The following is a 25,253-nucleotide window of genomic DNA, read 5'->3' as shown; positions in this document are numbered from 1 at the left end:
CAGCTCGGGGATTTGAACTTGGAACCTTCCGGTTACCAATCCAACGCTCTAACCACTAGGCTACCCTGCCGCCCCAATTGAGAGAATAAACTATGTGAAGGATACTGATTAATGTGACATGAGGCTTTTTGGTATTTTAGATGATGAGGTTGAAGTATTGAGTCTTCATCCATCATTGCCTGAAACAAACTCACCCTCTGTCTCTGTCTCTCTTCTCTCCATCCTTCCCTCTCTTCTCGTCCTCCAGAGATCTCTGTCAGCCTGTTGTCTGTGATCGTGACGTTCTGCGGGATCGTCCTTCTCTCAGTCTCTCTCTTTGTCTCCTGGAAGCTCTGTTGGTTGCCATGGCGAGACAAGGAGGGTGGGGGCCTGAGTTTGACATCGGGGCTGATGCCCGGGGGCGTGGGTGGGATGGGCGGCAGTGGGGGGGCCTCCCTCCTACCTCCTGTCATGCAGAGGAAGGCGTCCCACTCCTCACTCTACCCCTCCCTGGCACAGCCCCAGCAGCATCACCCACACTTCTGTGACCTGGTGGGGGTGGAGAGTGGCCAGGGGGTGGGGGGCGTGGTGGGAGGCCCGGAACAGACCCAGGAACACTCCTACCTGGACATGGACTCCTACCCCAACAACGCTGGTGAGAAGGAACGCCTGATCTCACCCCACTGATACTGAAGTAGCATTATTATAGCATGTGTACAGAGTTTGCGTCATATAATGCCTTGGTCGATGTTTTAAGTCTTGTACTATAGTAACATATCACATTTATATCTACAAAATGTTCTGTACTATATTACATTTTAACTCCACTGACGGTATGTCTAGCCAGAGTATTATTAACACATCTTGAAATGGTGCAGCACATTGCTAAATGCACTACAACCCCCCCATAAACTGAAGAAATAAGACACAACAATCTCTTACAGTAGAACCAGCTTCACTTTCTATACAAACACCTCTTTTGTTCTCTCTATCCCCCTTCTATACTCTGCACTCCTTTTTCTGTATTGTCCTTTCTCTCTATCCCTTTCTCTTTGGTCTGTGGTCTAGGGAATCTTAAATTGAGCCAGACGTCTCCAGAGTTGCCCCCCACCACTGAGGGGGGAGCCGCCCCACCCCACAAAGACATGCCCAACGCCCACTCCCAGCAGCAGGTCACTGCACGGTCAGTACTGTACTGTGTGTGTGTGCTTGTTTGTTTGTGTGTGTTCTCTGTGTCGGTGATTACAAAGAGGTTATGGTATATGTAGTGAATTTGTGTGTGATTGATTAAAATATACAGGATGTGATATATCTATCTATCTATAAACTCAGCAAAAAAAAGAAACGTCCTCTCACTGTCAACTGCGTTTATTTTCAGCAAACTTAACATGTGTAAATATTTGTATGAACATAACAAGATTCAACAACTGAGACATAAACTGAACAAGTTCCACAGACATGTGATTAACAGAAATGGAATAATGTGTCCCTGAACAAAGGGAGGGGCAAAATCAAAAGTAACAGTCAGTATCTGGTGTGGTCACCAGCTGCATGAAGTACTGCAGTGCGTCTCCTCATGGACTGCACCAGATTTGCCAGTTCTTGCTGTGAGATGTTACCCCACTCTTCCACCAAGGCACCTGCAAGTTCCCGGACATTTCTAGGGGGAATGGCCCTAGCCCTCAACCTAGAGACGTGCTCAATGGGATTGAGATCTGGGCTCTTCGCTGGCCATGGCAGAACACTAACATTCCTGTCATGAAGGAAATCACGCACAGAATGAGCAGTATGGCTGGTGGCATTGTCATGCTGGAGGGTCATGTCAGGATGAGCCTGCAGGAAGGATACCACATGAGGGAGGAGGATGTCTTCCCTGTAACGCACAGCGTTGCCCGCGTTGACAACAAGCTCAGTACGATGATGCTGTGACACACCGCCCCAGACCATGACGGACCCTCAAATCGATCCCGCTCCAGAGTACAGGCCTTGATGTAACGCTCATTCCTTCAACGATAAACGCAATCCGACCATCACCCCTGGTGAGACAAACCGCGACTCGTCAGTGAATTGCACTTTTTGCCAGTTCTGTCTGGTCTAGCGATGGTGTGTTTGTGCCCATAGGCGACTTTGTTGCCGGTGATGTCTGGTGAGGACCTGCCTTACAACAGGCCTACAAGCCCTCAGTCTAGCCTCTCTCAGCCTATTGCGGACAGTCTGAGCACTGATGGAGGGATTGTGCGTTCCTGGTGTAACTTGGGCAGTTGTTGTTGCCATCCTGTACCTGTCCAGCAGGTGTGATGTTCGGATGTACCAATCCTGTGCAGGTGCTGTTACACATTGCCACTGCGAGGACAATCAGCTGTCCGTCCTGTCTCCCTGTAGCGCTGTCTTAGGCGTCTCACAGTACGGACATTGCAATTTATTGCCCTGGCCACATCTACAGTCCTCATGCTTCCTTGCAGCATGCCTAAGGCACATTCACGCAGATGAGCAGGGACCCTGGGCATCTTTCTTTTGGTATTTTTCAGAGTCAGTAGAAAGGCTTCTTTAGTGTCCTAAGTTTTCAGAACTGTGACCTTACTTGCCTACCGTCTGTAAGCTGTTAGTGTCTTAACGACCGTTCCACAGGTGCATGTTCATGAATTGTTTATGGTTCATTGAACAAGCATGGGAAACTGTGTTTAAACCCTTTACAATGAAGATCTATGAAGTTATTTGGATTTTTACGAATTATCTTTGAAAGACAGGGTCCTATATTTATACAGTGCCTTTGGAAAGTATTCAGACCCCTTGACTTTTTCCACATGTTGTTATGTTACATCCTTATTCTACAATGTATTAAATCATTTTTTGCCCTCACAATACCCCATAATGACAAAGCGAAAACAGGTTTTTAGAAATGTTTGCAAATGTATTCAAAATAAAAAACAGAAATACCTTATTTACATAAGTATTCAGACTCTTTGCTATGAGACTCGAAATTGAGATCAGGTGCATCCTGTTTCCATTGATCATCCTTGAGATGTTTCTACAAATTGATTAGAGTCCACCTGTGGTAAATTCAATTAATTGGAAATTATTTGGAAAGGCACACACCTGTCTATATAAGGTCCCACAGTTGACAGTGCATGTCAGAGCAAAAACCAAACCATGAGGTCGAAGGAATTGTCTGTAGAGCTCCGAGAGCTCCGTGTCCAGGCACAGATCTGAGGAATGGTACAAAATAATTTCTGCAGCATTGAAGGTCCTCAGGAACACAGTTGCCTCCATCATTTTTAAATGGAAGAAGTTTGGAACCACCTAGACTCTTCCTAGAGCTGGCCTCCTGGCCAAACTGAGCAATTGGGGAAGAAGGGCCTTGGTCAGGGAGGTGACTAAGAACCCGGTGGTCACTTTGATAGAGCTCCAGAGTTCTCCTTTGGAGATGGGAGAACCTTTCAAAAGGAAAACCATCTCTGCAGCACTCCACCAATCTGAGTGGCCAGACGGAAGCCACTCCTCAGTAAAAGGCACATGACAGCCCACTTGGAGTTTGCCAAAAGACACCTAAAGACTCACAGACCATGAGAAACAAGATTCTCTGGTCTGATGAAACCAAGATTTAACTCTTTGGCCTGAATGCCAAGTGTCACGTCTGGAGGAAACCTGGAACCATGTGAAGCATGGTGGTGGCAGCATCATGTTGTGGGAATGTTTTTCAGCAGCAGGGACTGGGAGACTAGTCAGGATCGAGGGAAAGATGAACGGATAAAAGTACAAAGGTACAGAGAGATCCTTGATGAAGACCTGCTCGAGAGCGCTCAGGACCTCAGACTGGGGCGATGGTTCACCTTCCAACCTTAAGCACAAAGTCAAGACAATGCAGGAGTGGCTTCGGGACAAGTCTCTGAATGTCCTTGAGTGGCCCAGTCAGAGCCCAGACTTGTGCCCGATCGAACATCTCTGGAGAGACCTGAAAATAGCTGTGCTGCAACGCTCCCCATCCAACCTGACAGAGCTTGAGGATCTGCAGAGAAGAATGTGAGAAACTCCCCAAATACAGGTGTGCCAAGCTTGTAGCGTCATACCTAGGAAGACTTGAGGCTGTAATCTCTGCCAAAGGTGCTTCAACAAAGTATTAAGTAAAGGGTCTGAATACTTATGGAAATGTGATATTTCAATTTTTTGTATTTTTTTATATACATTTGAAAAAAATGTCTAAACCTGTTTTTGCTTTGAAATTATGGGGTATTGTGTGTAGATTGGTGAGGGGAAACACAATTTAATACATTTTAGAATAAGGCTGTAAAGTAACAAAATGTGGGAAAAAATCAAGGGGTCTAAATACTTTCCGAATGCACTGTGTATACAGTACCAGTCAAATGTTTGGACACACCTACTCATTCCAGGGTTTTTCTTTATTTTTACTATTTTCTACATTGTAGAATAATAGTGAAGACATCAAAACTATGAAATAACACATATGGAATCATGTAGTAACCACAAAGTGTTAAACAAATCAAAATATATTTTATATTTGTCAAAGTAGCCACCATTTGCCTTTGCACACTCTTGGCATTCTCTCAACCAGCTTCATGAGGTAGTCACCTGGAATGCATTTCAATTAAAAGGTGTGCCTTGTTAAAAGTTAATTTGTGGAATTTCTTTCCTTCTTAATGTGTTTGAGCAAATTAATGCATTTGAGCAAATCAGAAAATAGCCCCATTTGGTAAAAGACCAAATCCATATTATGGCAAGAACAGCTCAAACAAGCAAAGAGAAATGACAGTCCATCATTACTTTAAGACATGAAGGTCAGTCAATGTGGAAAATGTCAATAACTTTGAAAGTTTCTTCAAGTGCATTTGCAAAAACCATCAAGCGCTATGATGAAACTGGCTCTCATGAGGACCGCCACAGGAAAGGAAGACCCAGAGTTACCTTTGCTGCAGAGCATAAGTTCATTAGATTTACCAGCCTCAGAAATTGCAGCCCAAATAAATGCTTCACAGAGTTCAAGTAACAGACACATCTCAACATCAACTGTTCAGAGGAGACTGTGTGAATCAGGCCTTCATGGTTGAATTGCTGCACAGAAACCACTACTAAAGGACACCAATAAGAAGAAGAGACTTGCTTGGGCCAAGAAACATGAGCAATGGGCATTAGACTGTTGGAAATCTGTCTGATGAGTCCAAATTTGAGATGTTTGTTTCCAACCGCCGGGTCTTTGTGAGATGCAAAGTAGGTTAACAGATGATCTCCGCATGTGTGGTTCCCAACGTGAAGCATGGAGGAGGAGGTGTGATGTGTGGGGGTGCTTTGCAGGTGACACTTGTCTGTGTTTTATTTAGAACTTAACCAGCATGGCTACCACAGCATTCTGCAGCGATACGCCATCCCATCTGGTTTGCGCTTAGTGGGACTATCATTTGTTTTTCAACAGGACAATGACCCAACACACCTCCAGGCTGTGTAAGGGCTATTTGACAAAGAAGGAGAGTGATGGAGGGCTGCATCAGATGACCTGGCCTCCACAATCACCCGATCTCAACCCACTTGAGATTAGAGGTCGACCGATTAATCGGAATGGCCGATTAATTACGGCCGATTTCAAGTTTTCATAACAATCGGTAATCGGTATTTTTGGCCACCGATTTGCTGATTTTTTATATTTTTTTTATAAATATTTTTTAACTAGGCAAGTCAGTTAAGAACACATTCTTATTTTCAATGACGGCCTAGGAACGGTGGGTTAACTGCCTTGTTCAGGGGCAGAACGACAGATTTTTACCTTGTCAGCTTGGGGATTCAATCTTGCAACCTTACGGTTAACTAGTCCAATGCTCTAACCACCTGCTTTACATTGCACTCCACGAGGAGCCTGCCTTTTACACAAATGCAGTAAGAAGCCAAGATAAGTTGCTAGCTAGCATTAAACTTATCTTATAAAAACAATCAATCAATCAATCATAATCACTAGTTAACTACACATGGTTGATGATATTACTAGTTTATCTAGCCTGTCCTGCGTTGCATATAATCGATGCGGTGCGCATTCGCGAAAAAGGACGGTCGTTGCTCCAACTTGTATCTAATCATAAACATCAATGTCTTTCTTAAAATCAATACACAAGTATATATTTTTAAACCTGCATATTTAGTTAATAATGCCTGCTAACATGAATTTCTTTTAACTAGGGAAAATGTGTCACCTCTGCAACAGAGTCAGGGTATATGCAGCAGTTTGGGCCGCCTGGCTCGTTGCAAACTGTGTGAATACTATTTCTTCCTAACAAAGACAGCCAACTTCGCCAAACGGGGGATGATTTAACAAAAGCGCATTTGCAAAAAAAGCACAATCGTTGCATGACTGTACCTAACCATAAACATCAATGCCTTTCTTAAAATCAATACACAGAAGTATATATTTTTTAAACCTGCATATTTAGCTAAAAGAAATCCAGGTTAGCAGGCAATATTAACCAGGTGAAATTCTGTCACTTCTCTTCTGTTCATTGCACGCAGAGTCAGGGTATATGCAACAGTTTGGGCCACCTGGCTCGTTGCGAACTAATTTGCCAGAATTTTACGTAATTATGACATAACATTGAAGGTTGTGCGATGTAACAGGAACATTTTGACTTATGGATGCCACCCGTTAGATAAAATACGGAACAGTTCCGTATTTCACTGAAAGAATAAACGTGATATTTTCCAGATTCGACCAGATTAATGACCTAAGGCTCGTGTTTCTGTGTGTTATTATATTATAATTAAGTCTATGATTTGATAGAGCAGTCTGACTGAGCGATGGTAGGCAGCAGCAGGCTCGTAAGCATTCATTCAAAACAGCACTTTCGTGCGTTTTGCCAGCAGCTCTTCGCAATGCATTGCACTGTTTATGACTTCAAGCCTGTCAACTCCCAAGATTAGGCTGGTGTAACCGATGTGAAATGGCTAGCTAGTTAGCGGGTCCGCGCTAATAGCGTTTCAAACGTCACTCGCTCTGAGACTTGGAGTAGTTTTTCCCCTTCCTCTGCATGGGTAACACATCTTCGAGGGTGGCTGTTGTCGATGTGTTCCTGGTTCAAGCCCAGGTAGGAGCAAGGAGAGGGACGGAAGCTATACTGTTACACTGGCAATACTAAAGTGCCTATAAGAACATCCAATAGTCAAAGGTATATGAAATACAAATCGTACAGAGAGAAATAGTCCTATAATTTCTATAATAACTACAACCTAAAACGTCTTACCTGGGAATATTGAAGACTCATGTTAAAAGGAACCACCAGCTTTCATATGTTCTCATGTTCTGAGCAAGGAACTTAAACGTTAGCTTTCTTACATGGCACATATTGCACTTTTACTTTCTTCTCCAACACTTTGTTTTTGCATTATTTAAACTAAATTGAACATGTTTCGTTATTTATTTGAGGCTAAATTGATTTTATTGATGTATTATATTAAGTTAAAATAAGTGTTAATTCAGTATTGTTGTAATTGTCATTATTACAAATAAAAAAAATTACAAATGGCCGAGTAATCGGTACCGGCTTTTTCCCCGGTCCTCCAATAATCGGTATCGGCGTTTAAAAATCATAATCGGTCGACCTCTACTTGAGATGGTTTGGGATGAGTTGGACTGCAGAGTGAAGGAAAAGCAGCCAACAAGTGCTCAGCATATGTGTGAACTCCTTCAAGACTGTTGGAAAAGCATTCCTCATGTAGCTGGTTGAGAGAATGCCAAAAGTGTACAAAGCTGTCATCAAGGCAAAGGGTGGCTACTTTGAAGAATCTTAAATCTAAAATATATTTTGATTTGTTAACACTTTTTTGGTTACTACATGATTCCCTATGTGTTATTTCATAGTTCTGATGTCTTCACTATTATTCTAAAATGTAGAAATTAGTAAAAATAAAGAAAAACCCTTGAATGAGTAGGTGTGTCCACATTTTCAACTGGTACTGTATATATTTTTAAGTATGTGATAATTATATTATCTAAGGGTCATCACATTTCTGTGATTGGTTGTCTAGTGTATACATTTTCTGAGTGTTATTCTGTGTATTAACCCTGTCTGTCTCTCCAGTGAATGTATGTCTGTGAATTAACCCTATCGATCTTTTTAGTGTCTTATTCTGTTTTCTTTTTTACAGCCATGTTTCTATTTTTTATGTAAATGCCATGTTATAGAAGGGTCCAGACACCTTTTTTGTGATTTCACTTGTTTTTGGGAAACTTACCCCAAACAGCAAATCACTTCCTCATCCTCGTTGTGCAGTACAGGGGCCCTGAAAAAACATGAAAAAAGGCTCCAAAAAACACACAAATACGTCTTTTTAGAAACGGCAAAGCCCTCAGTATAGTGATGCAGGTCATTAGATGTGGTACACATGAAAATGTGTCATTCCAAACTTTATCCGTAACGTTTTATTCCATTTTGTTGCGACTTGAGCGATACTACTCCGTCCATTCTACAGGCAACTGCCAAAATAAAGGAAACACTTGAGTAAATGAGGGATACAAGGTATATTGAAAGCATGATTCCATATGTGTTATTTCATAGTTTTGATGTCTTCACTATTATTCTGCAATGTACTTCCACACAGTAGGTTCCAGGCATTTGTAGAACCATTGAAGCTGTTCTGGCGGCTCGTGGAAGCCCAGCGCCCTATTAAGACACTTTATTATGGAGTTTCCTTTCATTTGGTAGTTACCTATAGCAGCAGTCTAAACAGAGAATGGAACAGCTGGATAGGGGAAACGGCTCGAGTAGCACAAAATGGAATATAACATTGCTGATAAAGTTCGTAATGACACAATTCATATGTACCACATCTAAAGACCTGTATCACTATACTGAGAGCGTTGTCATTTCTAAAAGGACATATTTGGGTGTTTTTGGAGCATTTGTTCATGTTTTTTCAGGGCCCCTGTACTGCACAATGAGGATAATGAAGGGCTTTTCTGTTTGGGGTAAGTTTCTCAAAAACAACTGAAATCACAAAAAAAGGTATCTGGACCCTTCTATAACATGCCATTTACTTAAAAAATGTAGATTTGGCTGTAAAAAAAGAGAACTTCTCCTTTAACCCTGTCTGTCTCCAGTGAGTGTTAATGTGTCTATTAAGCCCTTCTCTCTCCCCAGGCCCAAGCCCATGACTCACCAGTTGTCCAGCCCTGATTTCCATGGTGAGGAGAAGAGCGAGCAGGTGACCAGCATTGGCCAAATCAAACCAGAACTCTACAGACTGCGTGGGGGCGACCAGGGGGAAGGGAAAACGGGGGACAATTGCGGCAAGATCAGCTTCCTCCTGCGCTACGCCTTCAAGTGAGTGAACCGATTCACTTAATTAATCCTCTTCACACCTCGGTCTGAGTGCACTGTTAAATGTACATTACATTAAGGCTTAGACAGAGGATCAACAGCTGCTCTGTCATCACAGCTGACTTAAGGTACTTGCCCTAGAAATTCTATCATTGCAGTGTCAAGTATCACACAGTGGGTCGTTTTTTTCACCCATATATACTTTTACATTATGGACTAAGTAGTGTACACAAGATAGATAGATAGACATTGTTATTGTAATTGTCTAATTTTCCAAACCTTGAGTGCATTAGTCATGCATGCCCCCGTTGTAGGTTTTCTGCAGCTCTGTTTATGTAAATGGTGGGCGTGCCCCCCTTCGGAGGGTTGAAGATGGGAAGATGGAGGGAGGACAGAGGAGAGGAGGGAGAGAGCAGGGGCAGTGTAGTACAGTCTGCTTGTTCAGTCTCAGTCTATGTGTGGCTCTGTGGCTGCCTGGTGGGGTCCTTTCTCTCTGCCGTCACACAGAGAAACATTACAATGGAGAAAGAAAGTGCTGATGTTGGAAAAACAAGGGAGTGAGAGGCAGTTAGGGTCATGAATTATATATGGTGAGCTACTTTAAACAGCAGATCCTGTCAACACATAATAACACCAGACTGTTATAGCACGAATTACAGACACACAGAGGGAGGGAGGGACGGACGGACGGAGGGTGTGGGAGAGAGCGGGAGAGAGAGGAGACAGACAGAGAGAGCGGGAGAGAGAGATATAATGTGTGTCACCATCTCTTCACACCGTTAGCACTGTGTGGGATAATTGTAATGTATTTACCATACATCAATGTTAACGTGCTAGACCCGAGCACATTTGGGGAATAGCAGTCAGGGCAACAATGTCAATTTTCCCTCGGCCCTCTGGGAAATGTATTTTCTATTGACACTGTAGTTAAACGCTGACACATTAGTGCTGTGGGAATAGGGTGGTTTCCAGCCATTGTCTGTGAGGAATAGTAGAGCGAATTTCCCTCTGACAGATCAGTAATAGGTGTATTTTCTTCCGAGTGCTTCTGGGACCGTGTTAGTAGGCCGTCATTGTAAATAAGAATGTGTTCTTAACTGACTTGCCTAGTTAAATAAAGGTTAAATATATATATATATATTTTTAAAGGTTGTCTTTTGTTCCTGCTCTTTGTTGTCTTGATGTTCAAACGGACATGAGTGTAGGAACACTACAGTGTTTGTTGTTGTAATAAGGTAATGATGTTGAATGTGACATGCCATCAGGGCCAGCTTTTATACAGGCCTCACCTGGCATTTTCAATTATGCTTTATAAAACTACACTGCTCATAGTCATAAGGACTACAGTTCCCAACACGTACTGACAGTGTGTATCGACTTCCAAGCGGAGATGATACTGGACTTAAAGTAAGTAGATAGACTTAAGAAATACTAATTGGACATGTTTCTCTGATTAACGTGTTTATCCAATTTAAATATAACTTCTTAATTTACTAATAACGGTATTAATCTTATCCCTGATTTGATGTGATTGTAGGATTGGCATGTTTACCTGATTTCCTTAATTGGACGTGATTGCATGATAAACATGAAACCTGATTGGATGCAATCGTGTCGTCAACAGGCTTATCTCAGTCCTGATTGGGCCAGATGATTAAACAGTGTGTTTATCTGAGCTGCTATTGGCTATAGCCTGGTGGTGCTCTCTTCCCCAGAGTTCACGCTGTGCTCCTAAAGGCCCGTAATGAAGTGGTGACACGCTCGTTAACGCAGAAAGACAGGGTATAATGAGGTCTGATTAAAGGCCTGCCAGCCATCTTCACTCTCTTAATTAAATCCCTCATCAGTAGTTCTGCAGACAGACCACTGGACGTAGGCGGTTTAGACGGACGTCTTCGCGCGTGTGTGTGTATATGTGCAAGACTGTGTATGTGTGTGTGTGGGCGTGTGTGTGACCCAGACTGACCATAACACAGTGGAATAGCCTACTATGAGGAGTATTAATGGCTTGGCTTCTCTCACTGGAACTGCTGGAGCCAATCTGTGGCTTTGTAGCAATGGATTATGCTACTTGTAGAAGTTGCTCTCATTCACAGATCAACCTTCCTCAAATTCTCCATTAGTAGGGAGTAAACCCTTAAATCAGTGTCAAGGGTTGCTTCATCCTAGACCTCAATGGATCCCCATCGACCCACTCCATAGATACAACATACTCTCCTAACCACTCCACTGTCTCTATCTACTCTGTAGCCCTATGTCTGCCCAGTTAAGTTTGACATATAGATTGTGTTGTGTGTGTGTGTCCCAGACGGTGAGTCTAACATAGATTGTATATGTGTGTCCCCGTCTGCAGTACAGAGCAGCTAGTGGTGAAGATCCTGAAGGCTGTAGACCTGGCTGCCAAGGACGCCAACGGCTTCTCAGACCCCTACGTCAAGATCTACCTACTGCCAGACAGGAAGAAGAAGTTCCAGACCAAGGTAATGACTAAAATGTAAAATGTAACACATTTATCAAGCCTGATCCCAGATCTGTTTGTGCTGTCTTGCCAATGACCATAAATACCTTGGAAGAGTGCAAACAGATCTGGGATCAGGCTGTCATTTATTACACTTGTCAGTTTTCACACAAATGGGGCTGGTTTTCAGTCCAGTTTGAAGGCACAGTAAAATACTAACCTGACAAACGTGTAGTTTCACTCTGATGCCAATTGAGAAATGTGTTCAGGCATTACTTGGAGTTCTGTGTGAATCATCCATTGATGTCACCCAGAGATTTGTATATGCATTACCACAAGAGATTTGTGTATGCCTTACCACGAGAGATTTGTGTATGCATTACCACAAGAGATTTGTGTATGCATTACCACGAGAGATTTGTATATGCATTACCACGAGAGATTTGTGTTTGCATTACCACGAGAGATTTGTGTATGCATTACCACGAGAGATTTGTGTATGCATTACCACGAGAGATTTGTGTATGCATTACCACGAGAGAGTTTCATTGCCGTTTCTCAAGTTGGGATTTTATTCTAAATTATTGTCAGTAATTTATTATAATTTATAAATGCATAGTCTCCTCCCTTACACATTGGAATTAGCTGATATTTTGTTCAGCCTAATCTGAATAAATATGTTAGGCTGTCTAGCATACTCTCTTGTTGACTCTTGTTCTCTCTCTCCCTCTCCCCCCCTCTCTCCCTCTCCTTCCCCTTTCTCCCCCCTTCACATCTTTACCTCTATCCCGCTCTCCCTCCTCAATTCCCCCCTCTCCTCTCTCCCACAGGTCCACAGAAAGACCCTAAACCCTATCTTCAACGAGACGTTCCAGTTCGGTGTCCCCCTGGCAGAGCTGCACTCCCGGAAGCTACACTTCTCTGTCTACGACTTTGACCGCTTCTCCAGACATGACCTGATTGGCCAGGTGGTTGTGGACAACCTTCTGGACTTCAGCGAGGGCACAGGGGAAAAGCCTGTCTGGAGGGACATCGTGGAGGGCACTGCGGTGAGAGAGAGAGCCCATGCCTGACATCATAATGCCAACGCAATGCCACCACTATGTTACCATGATGACACCACTATACCACTATAATATCACCACTATGTCACTATAATGCCACCACTATGCCGCTATAATGCCACTATAATGCCAACACTATGCCACTATAATGCTACCACAATACCACCACTATGCCACCGATATGCCACTATAATGCCACCACTATGACACTATAATGCCACCACTATGCCACTATAATGCCACCACTATGCCTCTATAATGCCGCCACTATAATACCACCACTATGCCTCTATAATGCCGCCACTATAATGCCACCACTATGCCACTATAATGCCACTACTATGTCTCTATAATGCCACCACTATACCACCACTATGCCACTATAATGCCACCACTATGCCACTATAATGCCGCCAATATAATGTCACTATAATGCCACCACTATACCACCACTATGCCACTTTAATGTCACCACTATAGCACCACTATGCCACTATAATGCCACCACTATACCACCAATATGCCACTATAATGCTACCACTATACCACCAATATGCCACTATAATGCCACCACTATACCACCACTATGCCACTATAATGCCACCGCTATGCCACTATAATGCCAACACTATGCCACTATAATGCCACCACTATACCACCACTATGCCACTACTATACCACCACTATGCCACTATAATGTCACCACTATACCACCACTATGCCACCAATATGCCACTATAATGCTACCACTATACCACCAATATGCCACTATAATGCCACCACTATACCACTATAATGCCACCGCTATGCAACTATAATGCCACCGCTATGCCACTATAATTATACCACCACTATAATGCCACTATAATGCCACCACTATGCCACTATAATGCCACCGCTATGCCACTATAATTATACCACCACTATAATGCCACTATAATGCCACCACTATGCCACTATAATGCCACCGCTATGCCACTATAACTTTACCACCACTATAATGCCACTATAATGCCACTATGATGCCACTATAATGCCACCCCTATGCCACTATAGTGCCACCGCTATGCCACTATAATGCCACCGCTATGCCACTATAATGCTGCCGCTATGCCACTATAATGCCACCACTATGCCACTATAGTGCCGCCGCTATGCCACTATAATGCCGCCACTATGCCACTATAGTGCCGCCGCTATGCCACTATAATGCCACCGCCATGCCACTATAATGCCGCCGCCATGCCACTATAATGCCACCACTATGCCACTATAATACCGCCGCTATGCCACTATAATGCCACCGCTATGCCACTATAATGCCGCCGCTATGCCACCTTATGCCTCCATATGCCACCATATGCCACTGCTATGCCACTGCTATGCCACTATAATGCCACTGCTATGCCACTATAATGCCACCGCTATGCCACTATAATGCCACTGCTATGCCACTATAATGCCATTGCTATGCCACTATAATGCCACCGCTATGCCACTATAATGCCACCCCTATGCCACTATAATGCCGCCGCTATACCACTATAATGCCACTGCTATGCCACTATAATGCCGCCGCTATGCCACCTTATGCCTCCATATGCCACCATATGCCACAATAATGCCACTATAATGCCACTATAATGCCACTGCTATGCCACTCTAATGCCACTGCTATGCCACTATAATGCCACTGCTATGCCACTATAATGCCGCCACTATAATGCCGCCGCCATGCCACTATAATGCCGCCGCTATGCCACTATAATGCCGCCGCTATACCACTATAATGCCACTGCTATGCCACTATAATGCCGCCGCTATGCCACCTTATGCCTCCATATGCCACCATATGCCACAATAATGCCACTGCTATGCCACTATAATGCCACTATAATGCCACTGCTATGCCACTATAATGCCACTGCTATGCCACTATAATGCCACTGCTATGCCACTATAATGCCGCCACTATGCCACTATAATGCCACCGCTATGCCACTATAATGCTGCCGCTATGCCACTATAATGCCACCACTATGCCACTATAGTGCCGCCGCTATGCCACTATAATGCCGCCACTATGTCACTATAGTGCCGCCGCTATGCCACTATAATGCCACCGCCATGCCACTATAATGCCGCCGCCATGCCACTATAATGCCACCACTATGCCACTATAATACCGCCGCTATGCCACTATAATGCCGCCGCTATGCCACCTTATGCCTCCATATGCCACCATATGCCACTGCTATGCCACTGCTATGCCACTATAATGCCACTGCTATGCCACTATAATGCCACCGCTATGCCACTATAATGCCACTGCTATGCCACTATAATGCCATTGCTATGCCACTATAATGCCACCGCTATGCCACTATAATGCCACCCCTATGCCACTATAATGCCGCCGCTATACCACTATAATGCCACTGCTATGCCACTATAATGCCGCCGCTATGCCACCTTATGCCTCCATATGCCACAATAATGCCACTGCTATGCCACTATAATGCCACTATAATGCCACTGCTATGCCACTATAATGCCACTGCTATGCCACTATAATGCCACTGCTATGCCACTATAATGCCGCCACTATGCCACTATAATGCCGCCGCCATGCCACTATAATGCCGCCGCTATGCCACTATAATGCCGCCGCTATACCACTATAATGCCACTGCTATGCCACTATAATGCCGCCGCTATGCCACCTTATGCCTCCATATGCCACCATATGCCACAATAATGCCACTGCTATGCCACTATAATGCCACTATAATGCCACTGCTATGCCACTATAATGCCGCCACTATGCCACTATAATGCCGCCGCCATGCCACTATAATGCCACCGCTATGCCACTATAATACCGCCGCTATGCCACTATAATGCCGCCGCTATGCCACTATAATGCCGCCGCTATGCCACTATAATGCCACCGCTATGCCACTATAATGCTGCCGCTATGCCACTATAATGCCGCCGTTATGTCACTATAATGCCGCCGCTATGTCACTATAATGCCACCCCTATGCCACTATAATGCCACTGCTATGCCACTATGCCACCACCATGACCACTGGCTGTGCCGAGTTAGGAGGAAGCAGGGGAGAGTGTTTAAATAGCCTTTAGATCTAGCGCAATTTAACTTTTATCTTCTTGGGGACATTGAAAGATTGACATTTCATTAATGTACTGTGATGACAGTTGCCTTCAGTTTGAATATGCTGCCCGTTTAGATTGTGACACCTGTCATGTCTCTGTGGCAATTATCAATGATGCCTGCTTCATTAGCAAACCAAATGCAAGATGGTGGTCTCTTTTACAGACCCTGCTCTCAGCCTGTGGCTCTTTGGGTATTACTGGCTGAGTGTTTACCACACGTTTGCTGGGATCCCTGTTTGAACCCTGACCTCTGACCTCTGTGTGTGTGTGTGTGTGTTATACAGGAGAAGGCTGACCTGGGGGAGCTGAACTTCTCTCTGTGTTACCTGCCTACGGCAGGTCGGCTCACCGCCACCGTCATCAAGGCCACCAACCTTAAAGCCATGGACCTCACCGGCTTCTCAGGTGACTTACCTACTGACCGCAGCACACTGACAGCAGCACACTGACAGCTGCACACTGACCGCAGTACACTGACAGCAGCACACTGACCGCAGCACACTGACCGCAGCACACTGACCGCAGCACACTGACCGCAGTACACTGACCGCAGCACACTGACCGCAGCACACTGACCGCAGCACACTGACAGCAGCACACTGACAGCAGCACACTGACCGCAGTACACTGACCGCAGCACACTGACAGCAGCACACTGACCGCAGCACACTGACCGCAGCACACTGACCGCAGTACACTGCCAGCAGCACACTGACAACAGCACACTGACCTCAGCACACTGACCGCAGCACACTGACCGCAGCACACTGACCGCAGCACACTGACAGCAGCACACTGACAGCAGCACACTGACAGCAGCATAGGGCTTAGGGTCTTTCTGTGGACCTGTGGGAGAGAGGAGACCGCAGCACACTGACCGCAGCACACTGACCGCAGCACACTGACAGCAGCACACTGACCGCAGCACCCTGACCGCAGCACACTGACAACAGCACACTGACAACAGCACACTGACCGCAGCACACTGACCGCAGTACACTGACCGCAGCACACTGACCGCAGCACACTGACCGCAGCACACTGACAGCAGCACACTGACAGCAGCACACTGACCGCAGTACACTGACCGCAGCACACTGACAGCAGCACACTGACCGCAGCACACTGACCGCAGCACACTGACCGCAGTACACTGCCAGCAGCACACTGACAACAGCACACTGACCTCAGCACACTGACCGCAGCACACTGACCTCAGCACACTGACCGCAGCACACTGACAGCAGCACACTGACAGCAGCACACTGACAGCAGCATAGGGTTTAGGGTCTTTCTGTGGACCTGTGGGAGAGAGGAGACCGCAGCACACTGACCGCAGCACACTGACCGCAGCACACTGACAGCAGCACACTGACCGCAGCACCCTGACCGCAGCACACTGACAACAGCACACTGACAACAGCACACTGACCGCAGCACACTGACCGCAGTACACTGACCGCAGCACACTGACCGCAGCACACTGACCGCAGCACACTGACCGCAGCACACTGACAGCAGCACACTGACAACAGCACACTGACAGCAGCACACTGACCGCAGCACACTGACCGCAGCACACTGACCGCAGCACACTGACCGCAGCACACTGACCGCAGCACACTGACCGCAGTACACTGACCGCAGCACACTGACCGCAGCACACTGACCGCAGCACACTAACAGCAGCACACTGACCGCAGTACACTGACCGCAGCACACTGACCGCAGCACACTGACCGCAGCACACTGACAGCAGCACACTGACAGCAGCACACTGACCGCAGTACACTGACCGCAGCACACTGACCGCAGCACACTGACCGCAGCACACTGACAGCACACTGATCACAGCACTGGGGATTGTCTCTTCTGTTAGAAACAGCCTGACAAGACTCACATCATACATTTTGTATTTCAACTATTATTTGAATGCAATTAGGCCTGCATAAACAGATGGAGCAAACACATCAATTGACTGAATTCATGAATATTTGAATATTGATATGTTACACTCTGTAAATATTTCCCAAATAAATACTGTTAAACTGTTCCAAACACAATGAAGTGTCAAAAATCTGTTTTGTGGCAATGTTGGAAACACAAGCAAATAGCAAAAATCATAAACGTTGGAGTGCTAAAAACCGCAGCCAACAAACAACCAAACGCTTTAAACACAATCATGTCCTGGCCTGATTGATGGCTGGGACTTAGGTAGCTGATGATGATTTAATGAATGAACGCCTAACTAAAGTAATTGAGTTATTAATCCTGCCTGTGAGGATGTGATGATCCTGCATTACCACAGTAACAGTTACTATACTGATGAAATTACACGCTAAATTATGAGGCCACACCGTTATTATTGCTTTTCTGATTAGGAGATTATTAGAATGCCTAACAAAGGTATAAAATCAAAAGGCAACTCTCAGTGTTCTGTAAGTGCTACAACGGACTAGAGCGGCAGTTTGTATTCTGTGGTAATTGGCCTTAATCCGCCTCGTCCAAGGGGCCTTGATTTGTATGTCTTTTATGTGTTAAAGACAGATGCCTGGACGTGGGAGTATAAGTTGTTAATAGCCTGCTCAAGGTTTGTCTCATATCTTTGTCCCTCTCTTTCTCTTTCTTCCATTCTCTTCCTCTATTTCTTTCTCTCTCTTTTTCTCCCTCCCTCCCTCCCTCCCTCCCTCCCTCTTTCTCCTTCTCTCAGACCCGTACGTGAAGGCTTCTCTGATATGTGACGGCCGCAGGCTAAAGAAGAGGAAGACATCCATTAAGAAGAATACGTTGAACCCCACCTACAACGAGGCTCTGGTCTTTGACATCCCTCATGAGGACATCGACAGGGTGTCCATCATCATCGCTGTCATGGACTACGACTGGTAAGAACAGACCTGGGCTGTTATTACTTTATTACTGGACAATGGGAGTTTTAGAACTTTGTGTGGGATGTGGATGTAATTGATACCATTATAATACTGACTATTTATTTGGATGGCTGCTGTTGTTAATTGTTAGATAAGGGTATGTCTGTTGTTAATTGTTAGATAAGGGTATGTATGATGTTAATTGTTAGATAAGGGTATGATGTTAATTGTTAGATAAGGGTATGTCTGTTGTTAATTGTTAGATAAGGGTATGTCTGTTGTTAATTGTTAGATAAGGGTATGTCTGATGTAAATTGTTAGATAAGGGTATGTCTGTTGTTAATTGTTAGATAAGGGTATGTCTGATGTTAATTGTTAGATAAGGGTATGTCTGTTGTTAATTGTTATATAAGGGTATGTCTGATGTTAATTGTTAGATAAGGGTATGTCTGTTGTTAATTGTTAGATAAGGGTATGTCTGTTGTTAATTGTTATATAAGGGTATGTCTGATGTTAATTGTTAGATAAGGGTATGTCTGATGTTAATTGTTAGATAAGGGTATGTCTGATGTTAATTGTTAGATAAGGGTATGTCTGTTGTTAATTGTTAGATAAGGGTATGTCTGATGTTAATTGTTAGATAAGGGTATGTCTGATGTTAATTGTTAGATAAGGGTATGTCTGATGTTAATTGTTAGATAAGGGTATGTCTGTTGTTAATTGTTAGATAAGGGTATGTCTGTTGTTAATTGTTAGATAAGGGTATGTCTGATGTTAATTGTTAGATAAGGGTATGTCTGATGTTAATTGTTAGATAAGGGTATGTCTGTTGTTAATTGTTAGATAAGGGTATGTCTGTTGTTAATTGTTAGATAAGGGTATGTCTGATGTTAATTGTTAGATAAGGGTATGTCTGATGTTAATTGTTAGATAAGGGTATGTCTGTTGTTAATTGTTAGATAAGGGTATGTCTGATGTTAATTGTTAGATAAGGGTATGTCTGTTGTTAATTGTTAGATAAGGGTATGTCTGTTGTTAATTGTTAGATAAGGGTATGTCTGATGTTAATTGTTAGATAAGGGTATGTCTGATGTTAATTGTTAGATAAGGGTATGTCTGTTGTTAATTGTTAGATAAGGGTATGTCTGTTGTTAATTGTTAGATAAGGGTATGTCTGTTGTTAATTGTTAGATAAGGGTATGTCTGATGTTAATTGTTAGATAAGGGTATGTCTGATGTTAATTGTTAGATAAGGGTATGTCTGATGTTAATTGTTAGATAAGGGTATGTCTGATGTTAATTGTTAGATAAGGGTATGTCTGATGTTAATTGTTAGATAAGGGTATGTCTGTTGTTGGTAGGTGTTATTTTTATGGTGTGTAGCAAGGTATTATAGTAAACTGAAAAAAAAAAAAAAAACGAATTATGACTAATCATCACTCAAAACCATTAAGTACATTTAATTAAAATAATTAACAAACCCGTTTGAAAAAATGAAAATTGTACTGCCTCCAAAACTAAATAAAATAAAAAACATCATGAATTATGTTTTTTGGGGGCAAAAATCGAACAGGGTTTTCAAGCTAAACTAATGATTGGTTGACAATAGAGCCTCCCACAATGCAGGTGATGACTGCAGGATGAAGTTGGTGAAGAGCAACTGCAGAAACTTGCAGTCTACTGCAGTCAAATTGACCCACCACTACTGTTTACTTGGTGCATCTACATCATCTCCCTGAGTCTACCTTTAAACCTAACCTAACCTATGACCTGACCCATCACGTTATGCATTACTGCCCCACAGTGGAAAGAAGTGACATTCCAAAAAACACAAAAGCTATATGCATGTTTTTATAAAAAGTAAACAAAATAAAAATAAGGTAAAGTAGATCTGAAAACTAACTGAATTTCAAATAAAAATCTTAAAACTAACAGGAATATAAACAATAATAACCTTGTAGTTAGCACTCTGTTACGTTGATAGACATTGTTATTGGGTCGGTGTGTAGTTAGTACTGGATCATGTGTAACGTATGTTGATGGTGGTTATTATTTGGTTGGTGTGTAGTTAGTACTGGATCATGTGTAACGTATGTTGATGGTGGTTGTTATTGGGTCGGTGTGTAGTTAGTACTGGATCATGTGTAACGTATGTTGATGGTGGTTATTATTTGGTTGGTGTGTAGTTAGTACTGGATCATGTGTAATGTATGTTGATGGTGGTTATTATTTGGTTGGTGTGTAGTTAGTACTGGATCATGTGTAACGTATGTTGATGGTGGTTATTATTTGGTTGGTGTGTAGTTAGTACTGGATCATGTGTAACGTATGTTGATGGTGGTTATTATTTGGTTGGTGTGTAGTTAGTACTGGATCATGTGTAACGTATGTTGATGGTGGTTATTATTTGGTTGGTGTGTAGTTAGTACTGGATCATGTGTAATGTATGTTGATGGTGGTTATTATTTGGTTGGTGTGTAGTTAGTACTGGATCATGTGTAACGTATGTTGATGGTGGTTATTATTTGGTTGGTGTGTAGTTAGTACTGGATCATGTGTAATGTATGTTGATGGTGGTTATTATTTGGTTGGTGTGTAGTTAGTACTGGATCATGTGTAACGTATGTTGATGGTGGTTATTATTTGGTTGGTGTGTAGTTAGCACTGTGTGGGTCTATTACGTTGATAGATGTTGGTGTGTAGTAGGATGGGTCATTCTGTTACCTTAAAATAACTGTCCAGTGTTAAATATGACCTATTATTTCTTACAATATGAGTGAAAAGTTTTCCTTCCAATTTTTTTTTAATTATGTATGTTAAGAAGCTTTTCTGTGTTGGTATAGTGTGGGTGTACCCCAACAATAGAATGGTGTGGGTGTATACCGGTCGTTAAAAATATCATCCTCTAGACCGCTGATTTGCCAGCTCATCCTCTTCAGGACTATGACACCATACTCTATGAGGAAATAGCAAGCATTTTTGAAACGGTCTTTATGAGATACAAGTTTGAGGTGTTTTTATCTCCAATTCATGCTTTGGCCACTAATACGAGTATAGGATGAATTAACACAATTATTTGGGTATGAATTAGCAGAATATGAACTTTGAAAAGTGTGATTTTCACTGGACAGTTACTTTAATAGATGTGGTTATTTGGTTGTTGTGTACTAGCATGGGTCAGTCTATAACATTGATAGACGTTATTTGGTTGGTGTGTAGTTAGTACTATGTGGGTCTGTACCGTTGATAGACGTTGTTATTTGGTTGGTGTGTAGCAGTGGTCTGTTGAACACGTAGCTGATTGTCCCTGTGAGTCAGACTCCAGGCGGACGCCTCCTGTTTTACATGAGGATGGGCTCCTCATGAATAAACATGATTTATGCTAATGCTAATGGAAATAGTGTCTGGTGGTGAGACACTGTGTAACCATGCCAGTGTTTCTCTGTCTGGCACTCACACCCTCCATCATCACACCATCGCCTGGCTGGTGTGTGTTTGTGTTTTCTTTATCTATTATTAAACCCATGTTGAAGGTTATAGTATCTCTATAGTTATGTGTGTGTGTGTGTGTTATCTTTTATGCATTTAAAACCCAGGTTATAGCATCTCTATAGTTCGATGCTTGTTTGTGTGTGTGCATGCATGCGTGTTTGTGTATGATATGAATGTGCTCTCCATTGGTATTGAAACCTTTGTAATAGCCTCTGTATATTGTGCGCTCACTATTGAATATCTAACCTCTGTGGCCGCATTCATTTTCCCAGCACTCAAGGCTGATAAATGAGGCCTACTTTGCCTGTTCATCACAGTCTCTCTCTCTCTCTCTCTCTCTCGGTTGGTCAGTATTGGTCATAATGAGGTCATAGGAATGTGCCGTGTGGGCAGTGACGCTGAGGGTCCTGGGAGGGAGCACTGGACAGCCATGCTGGCCAACCCCCGCAAACCCATAGACCATTGGCACCAGCTCGTCGAGGTAATTATGTGCATGATGTGATGTGTGTGTGTGTCTGTGTACCGTTGAGTGTGTGTGTGTGTGAGTGCGTGTTTGGCGTGTGTGACTACAGTGCTTTTTTGTGCAGGCCTGTGCTCTCATTCTATTTTCCTACTTCATGTATGTAATTGTACTTGGCCTTCTTTTCCCCTGTTCTAACTAGTCTTTGTTTTTCTATTCATTCGTTGTAAGTAACCACACATACATACAGTAGTCTGGGGGCCGTATGTATCAAGCATCTCAGAGTAGGAGTGCTGATCAGTTTTTCCTTTTAGATCACATTGAATTAGATGACACGGACAGGGGGGACCTGATCCTAGATCAGCACTCCTACTCTGAGATGCTTGATACATACTGTACAACAACTGGTCTGTCTATTCATCCACTCACCATATTTTTATTTTACCATACATTTACAGTGTCTGTGTTGGTGATATTAACTCTGCTTTAATATATTTTTCCAGGAAAAACTTGTGGCCTCATTTGTGTCAAAGAGTCCCGCAGCCTCTCCCAAGCCTCACATCGTGGTGGACAGTCCTCACTCTGAGTAGAACTGTGAGTAGAACTCTTGGTTCAATGCTTTCACATGCAGTACCAGGACCAGTGTTGGAGTCCTTTCCATTCCAATTCAGACAAATTAGTTGTAGGATTTAGAAAACATCGTCATTACAAAGGACGGGCAATTTCTGCTTCATGAATTAGATTGAATTGATTTCCTGCATTGCCTTTATTGAAGTGGACCCCAACCCTAACACACAATTTTTCAATATTCCATAGCTTTCTGTGGAGGGACCTATATAACCACAGCTTTGTGATTATAACCTTGGTGAATGTGATCCAGCTGAGACTCAGAGGCTGTTAGATTAACGAGCTGTGAGGCAAGAGTATCTGTACCATCTAGATGTTGTGTACGCCACCCCTGACTTACTGTACTCTGAGGCTCTGTTCTCTGTTTATGTATCTTCTCATCCGCACTGTCTCTCCTACTTTATCTCTCTCTCTCTCTCTTTCTCCTTTTCTCCCCAGGTTATTATCATCTTTCCAGTTCTAGACTTTCCTTTCTTTCTGCTCATCTGTGAATAATTCTCTCCATCAAACAAAGAGAGATATGGAGACACATCGACTGCTACTGCTGTTCTACTGCTACTGCTGAATATTCCAACTCCTGTCCTGTCGCAACAAAGCACAGGAAACAGATTCTACATTCTATACAAGCAACCCTTAGAACGCTGAGACACACACACACACACACACACACACACACACACACACACACACACACACACACACACACACAGTGCTTCAGGTTAGAGCCAGTAATTCATCCAGGAGGAGTGTGATGATGCACATTTCTCCCTCCAATCACACCTGGGCCTAAGGTTTCTGCACTGTGTGGACTTCAAAAGACAAACGTGTCAATGCTTTACTTTAGGCCATTAGTATACAAGTGTAGGAGTTAGGAAACATCCATGTAGTGTTTTCAGCAGGACAAACATCAGTTGTGGAGACTCTAGTCTAGTCCATTCTTGAGGCCTGGTTTGGGCCTACCCTCTGGATCTGGGCTTTTCTGGCTTCTTTTAGCTGGTGGAAGGAACCTTTGCCGGTCGTTATTATTGATGTCAGGGGAGGGAGAAATGTGGATGAACCCATCTGCTGAAGCATGTTACGTAACCTTGAAATGTGTCCCTTCGCCTCATTATTGTCACCTTCTTCATGGTGCTCATTAATATGAATTTGCTTTTATTTTTCTATTTGTTTGGTTTTGGGGGTTTGTGTAATATAATCATCCAGAAAGGAATTTATCCATACCATTTTTTTACGATCCACTAAGGATGTGACCGTGAGTACTTGAAGACCTGAACTATTTGAGCGCCTTGGGATGTTACAGGAATAGTGTTCCACTGTTTGGACATACTGGCAGACTTTATCCCAGAGGACTCTACAGGGGAACTGTGATGAGGACGGACCTGCTCGGCTTGGAGTGCACTTACTGGAAATGTATCCCACAGGGAAGGATTTCACCATTATATCCAATTTTTCTATCATTCCAAGATTTTGTTTTTCGGAAAGACATTATTTAATTTGAAAAGATAAAAATTGTCTGCAGTCCATCATGTCTCCGACTGGACGACAATGTTAGAAGGACACACACATTTGTGTTGCTTTGATTTGTGTGTATTTCTGTGTTTGTGTGTGTGTGTTTTGTATTTGTGTGCGTCTGTGTGTGTGTATGCCTGTGTCTGTGTGTGTGTCACTGTGACCTTCTGTGTGACACGTTTCTGTGCTCATGCCGTCCCTATCTTCTACCTGTCCTCACGGCTCCACACCATTCCTAGCATCCACAGACTGAAACTCCTGTCTTTGAACAAAATGTGTCTTCTGTCCTGTGTGTCTTAGAGGAACCAT

General features: G+C 43.4%; 1 protein-coding gene across 1 annotated transcript in view; it reads left to right on the top strand.

The window, feature by feature from the left end:
- Positions 1-24,110, top strand: part of LOC115171494 (synaptotagmin-C-like) — a 34,210-nt gene extending 10,100 nt beyond the window's left edge. The window contains exons 3-12 of the mRNA XM_029728374.1: positions 248-634; positions 1,048-1,162; positions 9,111-9,293; positions 11,644-11,770; positions 12,579-12,797; positions 16,274-16,394; positions 18,700-18,871; positions 22,700-22,829; positions 23,312-23,402; positions 23,874-24,110. Of these exons, the coding sequence (XP_029584234.1) occupies positions 248-634; positions 1,048-1,162; positions 9,111-9,293; positions 11,644-11,770; positions 12,579-12,797; positions 16,274-16,394; positions 18,700-18,871; positions 22,700-22,829; positions 23,312-23,398 (1,541 nt within the window). The 3' untranslated portion in view covers positions 23,399-23,402; positions 23,874-24,110. The remainder of the gene's footprint in view (positions 1-247; positions 635-1,047; positions 1,163-9,110; positions 9,294-11,643; positions 11,771-12,578; positions 12,798-16,273; positions 16,395-18,699; positions 18,872-22,699; positions 22,830-23,311; positions 23,403-23,873) is intronic.
- Positions 24,111-25,253: the final 1,143 nt, after the last annotated feature.

The sequence above is a fragment of the Salmo trutta genome, chromosome 32 (genome assembly GCF_901001165.1).
Source record: "Salmo trutta chromosome 32, fSalTru1.1, whole genome shotgun sequence".
NCBI classification, from domain to species: domain Eukaryota; kingdom Metazoa; phylum Chordata; class Actinopteri; order Salmoniformes; family Salmonidae; genus Salmo; species Salmo trutta.
The sequence above is the reverse complement of the archived record's forward strand: the minus strand, read 5'-3'. Positions and strand labels throughout refer to the sequence as shown.